This window comes from Magnolia sinica, chromosome 18 (genome assembly GCF_029962835.1).
Source record: "Magnolia sinica isolate HGM2019 chromosome 18, MsV1, whole genome shotgun sequence".
Classification (NCBI taxonomy): Eukaryota; Viridiplantae; Streptophyta; class Magnoliopsida; order Magnoliales; family Magnoliaceae; genus Magnolia; species Magnolia sinica.
In genome coordinates, this window is record NC_080590.1 from 44,137,624 (window position 1) to 44,153,754 (window position 16,131).

Genomic DNA, 16,131 nt, shown 5'->3' on the forward strand with positions numbered 1-16,131 from the left:
CGCCCTACCAACTGGCAGTCTATTTTCGAAGGCTCGTCACCAACCCGACTGGAGACCACAGCCAGGTTGCGCCGGGGTAGGCTTATTTTATACTCGAGGTAGCTACGGAAAGGCTCGTCACCTTAGCGTAGTCTTAGGGTATGCTCGAGATCACTACGAGAGGCTTGTCACTTAATCGTAGGCCGATAGCTCGAATATAGTGTCTCATACCACCGTATTCGGCTCACGAATCTAGTTTGCTCACTGCACACTACGAGGAGGTTCGTCACCCAAGCGTAGGCCGATAGCTCGACCATGGTGTCCCATACGACCAAGCCCAGCTCATGAGTCTTAGCGGATTGTGGTACCAAGGTTAAATGGGCTTTTCACTGGTAAGTTGGTACCTTAGATTCAAGTAATAACGTCCATACATAGTGAACATACATTAGGCCAATCGGATTACTTGACAAGCTCGACTGGTACGAGCGTACATGGAATTGATCGACATAGAGTGCGTAAGCATTCCGCGTGACCTAACTACTGTCGACAAGCAACGCACGACTCGAATTCATCGAACGTGTCTTATGTGCCGTAATGACCTTAACCACTAATTCGAGAATCATTACTGATTGCCTGGACTACATTGTAGCCCCAATCACACTCCAAACAATAGCATCACATGTGATAGTCAAAGACGACATGTGACAACCAATCTAAATACAAATCTCATGTGAGCATTTCAACAAGCAAATAGTACATATGTTATTATACATAGGCATTTCATTCATAAATCACATAGTAGTAAGATAAGTTACATAAAGAAAACTGTAACTATAGATAGGGGAATCAAGAATCCTATCTCAACACCCTCATTAAATACATTATAACAAGCATTTTCTCATTCAGGCATTTTATCAAACACTTAGACTACACATATCACATATATGTAATAAATTAGTTAAAACACATATTATAGTAAATCCTTCCACATAGGAGTTGCCACACGTACAACAATCATGTATTCCAAAACAACAATCATGGCAAGCACAAATCATAATTCCATGTTCATACAAACATTTAAACAAACACATGGAATGCATTATTTTCAACATAGTTCATATATATGTGTAATACACAGAAACATCGTATCTAAGCATATGTGATAGCAATTAAGTCAGTCATAAATCATTAACTGATATTGAAACCCTTAAAAACCATAACCTAAACGTTTATAGTCCGCACCTTTCGCTGGTAAACCCGTACCGAGCTCAGTTTGAATACTACGTCTTTGTTTATGGCACAATGGCTACCTGAATCACCAAATAGGTTAGCTATTTCGTCGATTCATCTACTTGGATACCCAAAACAGATTAGGGTTAGGATTTCTTACCCATAAATGGATTCGAACTCGTCGGTGTAGCGACACCGGAGAAGGGATTCAGCCCGTGGAGTGGCAGGAACGAATCCCGACATCAAACCACAACTCTGTCACTTCTCTTCACTTTCTCCTTCTCTTTTCTCTCTTCTCTCTCCTAAGGTTAGGAAATTCGTATGGAATGAGAGAGGGGTGGGTTAAGGTCCTTATATAGGCCCAGAACTGACGCAAATGGCCCTAGGGCCATGGTATACTTAGATTATAGCCAAAAGTCGACTATTTCGGGCCAACGGAGCTCATCTAAAGGTCCATTATCTGCACACGGTCAGGGGCAAATTCCTTGACAATGGATCTAAGCTAGGTTAAGATTTCGGTTCGATTGGATTTGTGGATCGACTGTGGGAGACCAGTTTCAGTTCAACGGCTATCGTCGCTCGATCAGGGCCACAAGTACACTGACCTGTGTAGGAAAATTTTCCTGATCCAAGTTTGTAGTTGGGTCAGAATCTGACGGTTTGAAACCTTAAATTTAGCCTGCAAGCGAACAGCTCAAATCACTTAAGTTTAAGTTCATTTCCTAAAGATATTCGCGTTTCTCACACACTTCGCTCAGGGCCCAAGTTGTGCGTTTCGGGATACTATTTGGACTTGATTTCCGAGATGGTCGTCAAGCCCAGTAAGGCGGTCATAACCGTATAGTTTTGTGTTACTCAGATTTTTGAAGCGCGGTCCAGGTCCGATACAGAGTTTCACTGTGCTCCTGAGAGCAACTGGGTTTTGAGATTGATCATAGGTTTTTAGGTAATGTAGAGTTAGCGATTCTACTGGTTCTGGGTCTTGTAGTTCGTATAGAAAGTGGTTCAAGCCAAATCCATCGATTGTTTAGTTTAGTACTTAATTAAATTCCGCCTTAATTACGACAGAATAAGGTCCTAGGGTAGTTCTATGCTCATTTTTGGAACTTTTAGTTAGTATATTATTTTAATTATCTTTCTAGTAGTTCGTCATCAAGTCTACTTCATCTCTACCAAATTTCATTCGATTTCATGTTGTAAAAAAATTCTAAAAATTCTAAAAGCAGCAGCTGTCCAAACTAATAATTTTTGGATAGTTGTCACAACAACCTATATTTAACTATATTAAAAATTTTATTATATTTTTTACTTATTTTTATATGAAACTAGACTTATCAAGCTTCAATCTGTCTTTTGAATCACCTAAATCGGAGTTATATCGAGGGAGATATGACTTTTCCAAGTCGGACGAAAAACTGTAGAAAACGGGCCGCCTAGCCCGCTGGACGGCGAGGCCTCGCTGTTGCGGTGATGCCATCACCGCTCGCTGTCTTGTCTGGTGGTGGTTTCGCCACTCGATATTTGAAACAAGTCTATCTTTCAATTCGGAATGAGTTACGCGATGTGCAATATATGATTTTGGGGTAGGAGAAGCTGTTCTATCCAAATAACCTATTCATTTCGTGAGATTCCAAAAGATTAATGGCCAAAAACCCATTTTATTTATTTATTTACTATTTATAGTAAATTTTAGTTTAAGTATTGTTCTTCATCACTTAAACTTTAGGATTCATGTCTAATATGAAAGTACTTTGAAAAATTTGAAGAATATGGTAGTGAAAGGTGAGATTTTGAAGGAAATAGGTTAAAAAAGGGATTTTAAACTTTGGAATTGAGTTCTGAGAAGTTAATAAGGTGTTATGATCGACCCAGTGCCTAAGGATGTCTATCGCCAAGTTGGGAAAAATCCGGGACATTACACAACATGAGAACCAATCCATTTTCCCCCATCACTATACATGAATAGCTTGCTTCCGACCATGCAAGAATTTCACCAATGGATTATTATTTTCATTGCCTCTACCTCATTGCCAGTGGAAGACTACATATTTTCTTTATCTCATTCATATTGGAGTCCATGTTCTTCAATCATTCTTCCCTGCAAGAAATGAAATGGGAAGTTCCACTCTTAGTAGAGCTGGACAAAATCATGTCAATGCTAAAACAAGAATGCTTATTTTTTAAGTTTGTGCATACTGGCGTGTCGAAAATCCTTCCCGTTGAAAATCCAATGGTCAACAACCAACATGTCATCCTGAAAATGATACAAGCAGTTACAAAATATTAGACACAATCCCTTAATATTTGATCTCACAGAGAAGAAGATCATGTTTTGAAACTTGGATGAATTGATTGGAGAGTAATGCTATGGGGATGTGCCCTACTATTCGGATATGCGTCCTCTGCTCCACATGTATTTACCAAGGCAACGGCCGTGACATAAATACCTATGGGGCCTATGGTGATGTTTTTTGTGAAATCCACTCCGTTCATCGTCTGCAACAGATCATTGTAAGACATGATCCCAGAAATCAGGCCCATCTAAAACTTAAGTGCCACACCACAGGGAACAATGGGATGGGATGCACACCATTGAAATCTTTCTAGGATCCACCAAAGTCTTGGATAATGAAAATATTTGGTTTTTTACTTCATCCTCCATGTACTCACCTTATGAATGGGTTGGATGTCTTATAAACATCACAGTGGGTCCCTGGAAGATTTCAACTGTGGACGTCTCTATTCCTACATTTGTCTATGGTGTGGCCCACGTGAGTTTTGGCTCCGCATGATTTTTGGGCTTACCTCCAAAAATGTTCTTGGGTGGTGCACAGATTGGATGTCAAATACTCATCATGGTGGGCCCCATAGAGATTTATATTGTCTGCACTCAGAGGAGAGGACTTGTTGCTGCCGTACATTGAATCTCCTCCAAGAGCTCTTGATTTAAATTTTAGAGATCCTACAAAGTAGAAGTCATAAATTTGGAAAGTTTGACTTAGTCTTGGAAAACATTTTCCATATCCAGATTCTATGAAAAAAAATGCAACATCAAAAGGTGTTCAATTAATTTTCAAGAACTCCAAAGGGAAATAAGGTGACTGTTTGACTGATAATTTTTTTACACGTTCAGGTAAATCCATGGAAACTGTGCTGCAAACCAAACAACAGTTTTCTATATAGAATCCACTTTTCTTTTTTAATTTTGCATGTATTCCATGTTTGTTTTCCATATCCATATTTTACATTCAACAAAAGCAAACATGCCAAGGAATAGGAATGCAGAACAAAATTATTATGCCATTCAAGGAAGGTGTAAACTACTTGTAATAGAGCTATGTGGTCTAACCTGGAAATATTTAAGTGAGGCTGATTGCATGATGAATGTCCCAGCAGGGAACATGTAGTCCGTATACCAATCATTGTCATCAATAAGCTATAAGAGATACGTGCGAAGGAGGGCAATGAGATTAACATGTGGTATATCTTATCATAATAAGTTCGAATTGAGGGCAAGAACATGAAACATAGTAATTTCGTAAAAGAAAATGGGAATGAATGATGAAAAAATAATAATAATTTCAAATTCAAGATAAAAACTAAAATTCGGCAACATGGTGAAGTTCAAGCCTAGAGCTTGATCAATGACTTGAGAGCATACCTCATACTCGTAAGCCATGGTTTTATGGCATACATGTTCCACAGAAAGAAGGTTGTCATGGTTAATCCACTTGGATACCTTCTTTAGAAATAACTCTATCATCATGTGCTGTGAAAACAAACGTAGTACTCCTGGTTCAATCCACACGATTCAAACATTAAGCTTTGGTTTTAAGATGAGAGAAGATCATTTACATCTTGTACTATAATCTCAACATTTGATAGGTGAAGATTCCTAAGGGATGAATGTAGAAAGTTATTCAATATGACTTCTTCAATAGGATTCCCTAAATGTATTTAACATGCTTAGAGAATTTTCTCAACAATCATATCTTTTTGCACGAGTTCACAATAGAAGGTCCAGTCTGGGTGCCACCCTGAAATCGACCAAACTTACTTTTTGCAGGATCGCTCATATAAGGTCCTACAAGGGGCCCCTTGGATGGTTGATAGTGCACAGCTGGTTGTGGTCAGCCTAAGTGTACATGGACTTGATTTTATAGGGATGTATTGTCCGACTAAGAGAGTTGATTTTATGGAGACTGTATTGTCCAAATAAGATATTTGTAATACTATCAGCACGTGCAATTGCTACTATTATCATTCAAGAACAATTGTATGATGCAAACCATGCATAACAATATGACATACATATATAATACAAGCACATTTACAAACCGATCCATTTTAATACCACTTAAAGTCTTACTTGCACTGCTCCTCTATGAAGTCTTTCTGAGAGATCGAGTTGGTAACAGATCTAATACGGCAATTTTTATACTTCTGAGCAAAATGTAAAGTAAATGGTCTTTGTCCACAGCCAAGATCAAGGATAGCTTGACTATCTTGTATTTGTGCCCTTCCACAGAATAGATCGAGCATTGCAATCTCAGCCTCATCAAGTGTCAACGATTCATCCTTAAAGCAACAACTGCAAAAGTTTGCATGTAAAATCTGGTTTAGTTTAAGCGAAGGTTAGACAAAAAATAATAATAATAATAATAATAACAGAGCTTTTCTAAGCCCCCCATTCACACCATGCATGTGCCAACATGGCACATATTACAAGATTCAATTCATCCATCAAAATTACCACCATGTAGATGTCCTATCCCAGGAATCAGGTCAATCCAGAAATTAGGCGGGCCATGGTATAAAACTTGGCTGACAAGCCCACCTATTTCTAATACCATGACCAACCTGCAAAGTCGACGGGCTTTATTTCTGGTAGAGAACATCCAAGCGTTTGAACCCATATGGATGGCCTTTTATGTGAGCGCAATTAGTGAAGCTCCAAACTAATGAACATTATGGATTGAAATCAACCAAATTCATTGTTACTTTCTGCTTCCTGACTACAATGAGAACAGCTAGAAGCAAGTTTATCAATGACATTTCATGAAGTTTGAAATGAAATACAGATTTTAAGCAATAATATATGCTCATATTATTGCCGATTAATAGTAAACTTTATTACACAAATAATACAAATTCAAGTCCCATGAGTTTAAGCCAAAAATAAAATGTTCATTGACAAAGAAGAACCATCCTACTAAACAAAACAAATTTACCTAAAATTAGGCTTGATAATGGACTCGTTCGGTTAATTACTTTTTCTTTCTTTGAAGAGCAACAAATTTATTTTATTAAGAAACTGCTTGACAAAAGTCAAAGCAGCAAAGAATACACAAAAGGAAAACCCAATAAATTACATCCCAAGCATAGAATGAACATCAAGGATAATGACATGATTGACCCCGGATTTTCAATCTATAACATCCCTCTTTGATTTCCATGCTAGCTCTTCCCGAGGGCCATGCTTGTTGAGGAAACACCACCTGTTGTGCTCTCCCCATATGTTCCAAGGACTGCGAGCGAGATCAACCGCCACACCACTAACCTCCCCTTAGACATCAAAACACCATGCCACATCCAAAACAATTCTACTATTGAATGAGGCATCACCCAATTGACCTCAACAATCTTCAAAAAAGCGATCCTCACATGACACTCAAAGGAGCAATGGATGAATAAATGATCAATCGACTCTGCGTCACTCATGCATCAAAGACAAGTATTGGGAGGAATCATATATCTTTTCTGGAGGTTGTCTATGGACAGAATATGGTTCCCCTCGACCAACCAGGTGAAAGTTGCGACCTTGGGGGGAGCACTGTAGAACTAGAAAGCGTGGAAAAACTCGTTCCTCCTTGAATTCGCTGATTCCAGAATCATCATGTAGAAGGATTTAACTGTGAATATACCAGAGGGAGAGGCATGCCATATCATGTAGTCCTTATGAGCCAAAGATGGATGATAATATTGGAGCCGCTCTAAAAGGTTAGCATAGTCTTCCTCCTCCTTGTGAGAAAGGTTCCTTTGACAGTGGGACACCACACCCCTTTTTCCTCCACTGAGAGAGACAACTAGCCACAGGAACACTTTTAAGAGGAGAGAGAATTGCCAAAGAAGGAAAATCCAAAGTCAAAGGTCTCCCACCACACCACGAATCCTCCCAAAAACAATTCTACTTCCATCGCCAAGAGAAAAAGCCAAAGCTGGTTTGAACAAAGGAACTACCAATATGATAGTCTTCCAAATCCCTGAAACTCGATAATACAAAGACTGCTTAATCTCCCAACGTCCTATTGGACACCATACTAGGATGCAATAACTTTCCTCCAAAGCTTACCTTCTTTGGACTCAATCCTCCGTTGCCATTTTTTGAGAAGGGCCACATTCCACCATTGGTTAAGGATTTACATAGATCATCCCACTTGAGCAAATGGAATTTATGCTTACCTTCAGCCCCTTGCCACAAGAAATCTCTTGGCAACTTCTCTAACCTTATCCAAGACTGACTTCGAGCATTTGTACAAGAACATGAAGTATAGTGGGAGATTGGAAAGGGCTGACTTGGTGAGGGTAACTCAACCTGCCATCGATAGATGTGTGCTCTTCCATTTAGATAGCTTCCTCTCGAACCTTTCGATCACTCTGCTCCACAGATGTTTGGGGAGTTTACCTAGGCACAACGGGAGGCCTAAATAAGTAAGATGGGAAAGATCCAACACCACACTCAAGGGTGCAACTACCACTACAAATAAAAAAGGTGATAGTGATCGCCATGCCTTAAACCCCGCAATGATTGAAAGTAGCCTTTAGGAGAGCCATCAACCAAAACTGAAAAAGAAGCCAATGATACACACTCACATATTCAACAAAACCGCTTTTGCAACCCAATCTTCCCAACATATACTCAAGGAAACCCCAATCCACATGGTCGTACACCTTTTCAATGTCCACCTTGGATACCACTCCTTCCTTACTTTATTGTCTCGAGTCAATACATTCATGGGTGGGTAAAGCGCTATCCAGAATCTGTCTGTCCGCTACAAAGGTTCCTTGATTCTCGGACATGACCATAGAACTAATCTGAATCTAGATGCCAAAACCTTTAATAAAGTTTTATAGGGACTTTTGATTAGGCTAATGGGGCGAAAGTCTAACAATGATTCTTCTCCATTCTTGGGAATGATAGTTATAAAAGAGGCCCCCATACCTTTGGGCAGCCTACCTTTAACACAAAATTCTTGAACAAAATTAACTACATCATTTTTTAGTATATCCCAAAACACTTGATAAAAAGCCGACGGGAAACCATCGGACGCGTGGCCTTATCCCTACCCAAGCCATCAATGGCACATTTGATCTCTTTTCTAGCACCAACTTTTCAAGGGCCTCCATATCTGAAACCAATAGGCTTTGAAAAGGCAAATTGTCCAGTGAGGGCCTCCTCCATCCATCACTAGATAGGATGTTGGAGTAGAAATTCACATAGGCGAGCAAACTTGATCCTTCTCTTCTAGTCTTTGGCCTCCAACCACAATGCTGCTTATCCGGTTATTCCTTGCGATGCCATAAAAATAATAATAATAAAAATAATAATAATAATAATAATAAAAGAAGAAGAAGAACAAGAAGAAAATAGTGTTCTTGTTGCCTTCTTTTAAGTAGATAGCCCTTGACCTCTATCGCCACATGATCTCTTCTTCCTTGAGGAACTCAGAATCCTCGGTCAATAAGAGTACGCAGCCATTCCACTCTTCTTTAGAGAGGACACCCCCCTCCTTTTGTATATCTCGTGAATCTCATTATCAACGGATTCAACCTTTTCAGCCCTTTTGAAAAGGAACTCCTTTTTCCATATGTTGAGTTTTCCCTTGAGTAATTTGAGCTTTGAGATAGCCAAAACTCAGTTAAACTTGAGACATTAAAGGATTGCCACCAAGCTTGAATTGTGTCAGTAAAGCCTTTCAGTTCTAGCCACACAAGTTCAAAAAGGCATGGTGTAGGCCCTCAACTATCCTCTACCACTTCCAATAAGACAGGTTGATGGTCTAAAATGGATTTCGGAAGGCCTCGCAAAGATACCATTGGAAACTTGTCAACCCAGTCAGCAGATAACACGAAACTGTCTAGCCATTACTGGAAAACACGGGCCATAAGTAGTTGTCAATAGCCACCTAACTTAAGAGGATATTTCCCTGCACACAATCGACACCGAAAAACACCCAACATGTGCCTTCATAGCACCATATATCCTTATTCCAGGCTATAAGTACGCCCCTTGCTGAGCCTTCTGCATTCAAAGAAGCCCACCCCTTGTTTTTTATTCCCCACATGGAGTCGACTTTGTCGTCAAAAACCTCCAATTTAGTCTCTTGAACAAAGAGGATCTGAACCTTGTAACATTTACATAACTCTTTGATGTGGATTCTTTTTTCTCAGCTTCCTGGCTCCCTCACATTCCAACTGAGTATATTCATTGGATACCAGTTCTGAAGCCCCTCCCCCTCTTGCTGCCACTTAGTTTGCTTGAAGAATCATAATTAACAAATCTCTCCAAACTAAGTAACTCTCTCCAACCCCTTGGATATTTTGGCTTGGTCTTCTGCACTTCAACTTCTACAAAGTTTATAAAGGCATGGACATCCTCATCTTCTGTTCCAAAGGACGGACCTGTTGATTTGCCAACACATGCTAGCATGTCCCTGTACCAACTTAGCTCCTCCTTCATCATCAATTAAGAAGCATGGCATGACTGAGAGTTGATGTTTGTGAGGAAGGGGGCATCGCTACACCCTACCAGAAGCTTCCTCGTAGCTTGTAAAGGAGTGACGTCCAGGGCGTCATCACAGTAGCCTTCGCTAGTGACCTCGTCTGATGGGAAGGACTTACTAACTTTAAAGAACTTCTCTTAGACAATTGTGAACCCTTTCATCGGATTTGTCATCAACATGAGTTGATCTTCCCCACCTTTGGAGCTCAGGTTGGTAGACTCCTTTACCTCCAGAATAACTTGGCCAACATTTGACTTCCTAGGAAAGAAGCACAAGTCGGGAACATAAAAGTTAGGCCGGGGGGTGAGTAGTTGCAGTCAACCCATTGAAGAGATTGAGGGGATGATAATGATCAAGCTGAAGATCCACCATTAGATGTTGATGAAGTATTAGTACACACAGATGATGAAGAAGTGTATATGGAAGAAGGAGATGACTTGGATGATGATGGTGATGATGACGATGGTGGTGGTGATAAAATGCCACAATGGGAAATAAATCAATGTATATAGTAGCATAGCCATTTACCATTTACTATTATTTTGTTATAAATTATAATAGATCAATAATAAATAAATAGCTTCTTTATTTTGTTTACTTACTAAGTGTGCTAATGTTGATTGTTGATTGTACCGTTAATTGATATTTGTTAACTATATTGTCAAATGTTGATGACTTAATATTTAATTCATTGTTTAATTAGTTTTATTTTACTCAAATGTATTGGAAGGGCATATAAAATTATTTATCTATTAACTTACTTTCTTATATATATTTTTTTCATTTTTTTCTTATTTTCCCCCTATTTTTCTGAATTTTTAAATTTTTTTACTAATATATATATATATATATATATATATATGCGATCGCATATGCGTGTGCGCATATGCGATATGACAACATTGAGTGAGAGAGCTCTGACATGGAGGGAATCATGAGAACAAAGTTGGAGAACATGGACGCGTTGGGAAAGGTCCTAACCAATAATGGACGACCTCGGTTTGTGAAAATACCAATGATTGAATTCTTCGATTATTGGAATGTGACAAAAAGCCCAAAATTGAGGTAGAAATTTTGAAATTCCATAGTCGGTTGGATGTTTGATGACTTCATCGATTGGCTAAGCATGGTAGAAAATGTATTCGAGAACAAGAAAAATCGTAGACAATCGAAAGATTAAACTAGTAGCTATGAGGTTTTCCGGTCATGTGCTTGAATTTTCCACATCTTATTGGTGATGCCTGAATCACTCGAGGAGCTATTCTTCTTACGGCATGGGGGTGGGCTAGGAAGAAATGTAACAACTATGTAGAGATTAGTTCTCCTAGCTTCCTTATAGGCTATTTGGGGGGAAAAAATGGGAGACACTTCCGCAATGAATTCCTTAAGGTGGAGGAGGTATTCTTAAAGGCTCATCTTCTTGTGGTGGGGTGGGCCTCTTTCTTTTTGTCTTTGGTTGTAGCCTTTGCACCATCTAGGCGCTTCTTTAATAAAATCATTGTTAGTATCCAAAAACCAAAAAGTTTTATGCGCATTAGCATGGTGGGACGATCTCCAAGATGAATGAATCTGTGAAGGTAAGGAGAAAATAAATTATTAAGATAAGATGAAAAAATGTTTAAAGAAAAAAGTTCCTACCCGCAACTTATGCCTGTGACCTGACCTGTATCAAAGATGTCATAATCAACGTCAAGGGAACAAATCGGTAAATTAATACACCGACGAGTTCCATACATTGACATCACGGGCAGGGTATCGAGCGTATGAAGACCAAAAGATTTCAAGATATCTATGGTCTTAACACAGGCATCCAAAATGAACTGGCTTTCAAAGATATATTTAAGATTCCAATGCAAACATGCTTGCATTAAAAGCTGAATGGATAATTATTTGGAGACTTGGGAGATGATTTAGTGCCCCACAAGAATTATCATCATTGATGGGGCAGCATGCTTGGGCACTAAACATGCACAACAACTGTATAATAATGTTCTTTTATTATATTAGGAAAAGATTGTGCACACTCAGTATGCATAGAGGGTCACATACCCCTTAGGTTCTCACCATCTATAAATGGTGGGTGGGAATCTTAACATACAGTCCAAAATGTTTGATAATTCGAATTTTGAAATGTTAATAGATGCAGGCAAAGCATCTTTAGATGGTGGGAAATAAGATGCATGCCAATTCTTAGTGCATCTTGTACATATTTAAGTCGTACTTGCCATTCTAGTGAAGACCGCTGAAATGGAAAACAAAAGGCAACCCTCCTTCTAGTACTTCCGGTGTGCCAGCTCCTTAGCGACCTCTCCTAGGCATTTCTCACTCTTTATGCTCTGAACCCACTTGGCATTGATCCAGACCCGTTCGATGCTCTGCTTCAGAGTCCGAGCAATTGAGGGCTTCATTCGACTTGCAAAAAATTCCTCGACTTCCTCTGCCTTCTTGTTTGAACAGAACTGAGAACATTGGAAAGTAGGAAACCAATGAGGCTAATTTCTTATAAAGTTTTATGGGGGCCTAAAATGTGCATCTTTTTCAATATACATCGAAGAGAAATGCTCCAGTGCTCCCAGATGCATCGGTTCACTTGGACAGTCCAATCGATTAATTTGAATTGTCCATGAAGTCTAGAACATTTTTCATGGGCTACTAGGCAAAAATAGCACTGATTGGATGATCTGGTCCATCGCTGATATAGCCTTATTTTCTATACCCATCCTTTTTCCAAGTCATGTATGGGATGATTGTGATTGCCTAACAAAAGTGATTCTTTAGAATCATAAGCAATCCAAGATGGACCCTAACAAATGGATGGATCAGATTGTTGATTGGGCCTATTTTGTGAAAATGATCTTGACTGTCCACACTAAAGGCATTGATCTAATGGTTAGTATTGGTCAAATTGTGTGATGATTGCATGGTAGCCCATAAAAGGTTGTCAGACCTAATGAACAGTCTGAATCAACTAATCAGACTATGCAAGTGTCCTGATGCAATTAGGAGCAATGTAACTTATAGTGCTAGGAGAGCATTAGAGCATCTTTGTATATCAAACATGCCACATGATAGTTGGGAGTGCATCATCAGCCTGTTAATTGAGCTGGTAGAGGCACTGTAGTGTGTGTGAGTGATCCATGCTACGGTCCCTGGTTGTCTTACCTTGTAAACCTTCTAGTACTGAAAAAAAAGTTGGTACTGCATTCCCTTCCCCAACAACTTTTTCAAGTGAGATATAATATTCACCAAATATTATCTCATTCAAATAAATCATTGGGGATGCAACGACAAGGTTGGCATGTATCACCATGCCAGCTACAAAATGATATCCTCGCATGCTCTTCAATAAATACTGAATAGACAGAATAAGGAAGAAAGGAAATGAGTATGGTAACAAACCGGTGACACAATGGCACTGATGAAACGGGCTATCAGAAATCCAGAACCCCAAGTCTTGAGGATGTGATCCCAATTATCCTGCATCAAACCATGAATAGTAACCATTAGACCAATCAAAATATGATGGATGCATTTTGGAGGCCCCCTAGAATATGTAAAGAGAAAGAAGCAGCTGATTCATTTCCCCCTTTTCCCCTGTACTGTTGCATTAGTTCGAAGATTTAAAAAGTGAGTTTTGCTATCCGAATTTCCCTAGAAGTTGCTACATATCTAGGAAAGAAATATTGTCAAGTGCTTTCTAACATTGAGGGTGCATTTGGACGCACGACAAAATTGAGTTGCAATTAGTCTAATAAAATGGAAGCAACCAAATCATGATTTCCTTAGCATTCATTTTAAGGTTAACACAGCAAACTCCCATATCTTTGCTTTGAAGCTGGTTTTGGAAGAACAAAACTGTGATTAGAGGGCTACTTACTCTTTCATAATACAGGGAACCATCACTGTGTTTTGTTATTTCCTCTTCGTTAAACTAAATGTTTGAATTCAATTTGTATGTGCATACAAACTCAGTCTTATGTTACATTCAATGAAATCAAAACCATAATATAGTTAATTCAACGTAGGTTTCAGTTTTGTTCTCACCAATTGTGAAATGATATGAAAAGAAAAATCTTTAAAAAAAAAGCAGAAGAAAAGAGATGATGTGAAAAGAAAGAGATGGGTAAGAAAACAAATTGACTGTTCTTTTTTTTTTTTTTTTTTTGAATGACAACAATTTTTTATTTATTTATTTATTTTTTTATTTTTTTTAATCATTGATAAAAAGAAAAAGATACACCACCAAACAGCAAATGTATGATGAGAAATCATCTCTCTCAAACAAGCAACATACAGAAACTACACCCTAGACGTCGAAAACTGTGCTGAATTGGCCATCGAATTAAAGTGCATCCTGAATAGTAGAATTTAATACCATAGAAGATTGGAGAGAGATCCCTCTAAATTCAGAAAGGCATGGCCCAGATAACTATGTGTGTGTGATGGAGGGAGGGAGGGAGGGAGAGCCCGTGACGAGAGTGAAGGAAACAAGAAATGTTCTACATATTGTCACGACTCAAGACCATGTGATCAACGATAGAAGCATCTATTACGGCTCCACCAAAATTAACCACAAGCCCATGAGGAGAGTGAGATTCAATCACTTCCTATCGCATGCCATGTCAAGAAGAACCTAATCAACTTAGGCATCACCTAGAAGCAATGGAATAAGTAGGAGAGACTCCTACAAACAGCCTTGCAAAAAGGGCAATGTATGAGTAAATGATCCACCGATCAGCATCTAAAAGGCATAGAATGCAAATATTTGTGATCATTATTTGTTTCTCTAGAGGTTGTCGATACTCGATAGTACGCACTTCCCCTTTGCTCACTAACTAACCTGGGGCAATGGTATGACCAAATGAAATCTGTTGGCTCAAAAGATTTCCTAGGCCTAGGAGAGTGAATAGCTAAATAGAAAGATCTAACCACGTACCTACCTCACCTTTCTAGTCTCCAGATCGAACCATCCCTGTTGGATGTAGAGGGGGGTTAGTGCTGCAAAAGGTCCAACAAACTGTAACGTCCCGGAAAAATCCGTACAAAGACCCGAGTACCACCTCAGGTAGAAATCACTCGAGACCAAATCCTTTAGAAATTAGACGAGAATTAACTAAGTGCTAAACTAGATTACCTGTGAAATTAGCACTAATCACTTTAAATACGATCCGTAAGACCCAAAACAAGTAGAATCATTAACACTACTTTACCCTGGAATCTAGGATCAATCTCTAAACCCAATTGATCTCGGGAGCATCATGAAACTCTGTATCGGACCTGTACCGTGCGTTGAAAGTCCGATTGCTCCAAAACTATACGGTTATGACCGCATTATTGGACTTGACAACCACCTCGGAAATTAAGTCCTAATAGTACCCAGAAACGCACAACTTGAGCCCGAAGCGAACTGTGTGAGAAACGCGAATATCTTTAAGAAATGAACTAAAACTTAAGTGAATTGAGTCGTTCACTTGCAGGCCAAATCTAAGGATTCAGACCGTCGGAATCTAACCCAATTACACCCTCGGATCAGGGAAAATTTCCAACAAATGTTAGTGTACTTGTGGCCTTGATCGAATACCGGTGACCGTTGAACTGAAACTGGTCCTTCGCGGTCGACCTGTAAATCCGATCGGACCGAAAACTTAGCCTGGCCTAGATCCAATGTCAGGAAGCTTAAGTCCGACCGCATGCAGAAAAGGGGCCTCCAAATGTGCCTCGTTGAGCCGAAACAGCCGACTTTTGGCTATAACCTAAGTATACCATGGCCCTGGGGCCATTTACCTCAGTCCTGGGCCTATATAAAGACTTAAACCCTATCTCTCCCTTCACATACGAATTTGCAATCCTAGGAGAGAGAAGGAAAGAGAGAGAAAGTGGTAGAGAGTTCCTGAGATTCGATCCCATCGCTCCACGTACTTAACCACCCTGTCTGTATCGCTATTCCGGTGATTCTGACTCCGTTCTTAGGTAAGAAATCCTAAATCTAATCTGTTTTAGGGATTCAAGTAGAGTAAATGGTGAAGTAGCTAACATATTTCATGCTATAGGTTGCCGTTGTGCCGTAAGCGAGGACTTAGTGTTTAAATTGAGTTCGTTACGAGTCTACTGGCGAAAGGTGCGGACTATAAACGTTTAG

The 16,131-nt window shown here is 39.4% G+C and overlaps 1 protein-coding gene across 3 annotated transcripts in view; it reads right to left on the reverse strand.

Annotated features, from left to right (window-relative positions):
- Positions 1 to 5,621: 5,621 nt before the first annotated feature.
- The window catches only part of LOC131233550 (aminopeptidase M1-like), an 81,945-nt gene continuing 71,435 nt past the window's right edge, over positions 5,622 to 16,131 (reverse strand). Inside the window, exons 18-20 of one of the 3 annotated variants that reach the window (XR_009165276.1) lie at positions 13,392 to 13,469; positions 12,214 to 12,451; positions 5,622 to 5,800 (exon numbers count right to left, since the gene is read on the reverse strand). Coding sequence is in view for 2 of the 3 variants with exons in the window: in XM_058230305.1 (XP_058086288.1) it covers positions 12,266 to 12,451; positions 13,392 to 13,469 (264 nt within the window). In the remaining variant the exon portion in view is untranslated. Of the gene's footprint in view, positions 5,801 to 11,970; positions 12,452 to 13,391; positions 13,470 to 16,131 lie in introns of those variants that run through there. The other 2 variants (XM_058230306.1, XM_058230305.1) reach the window with 2 other exon arrangements.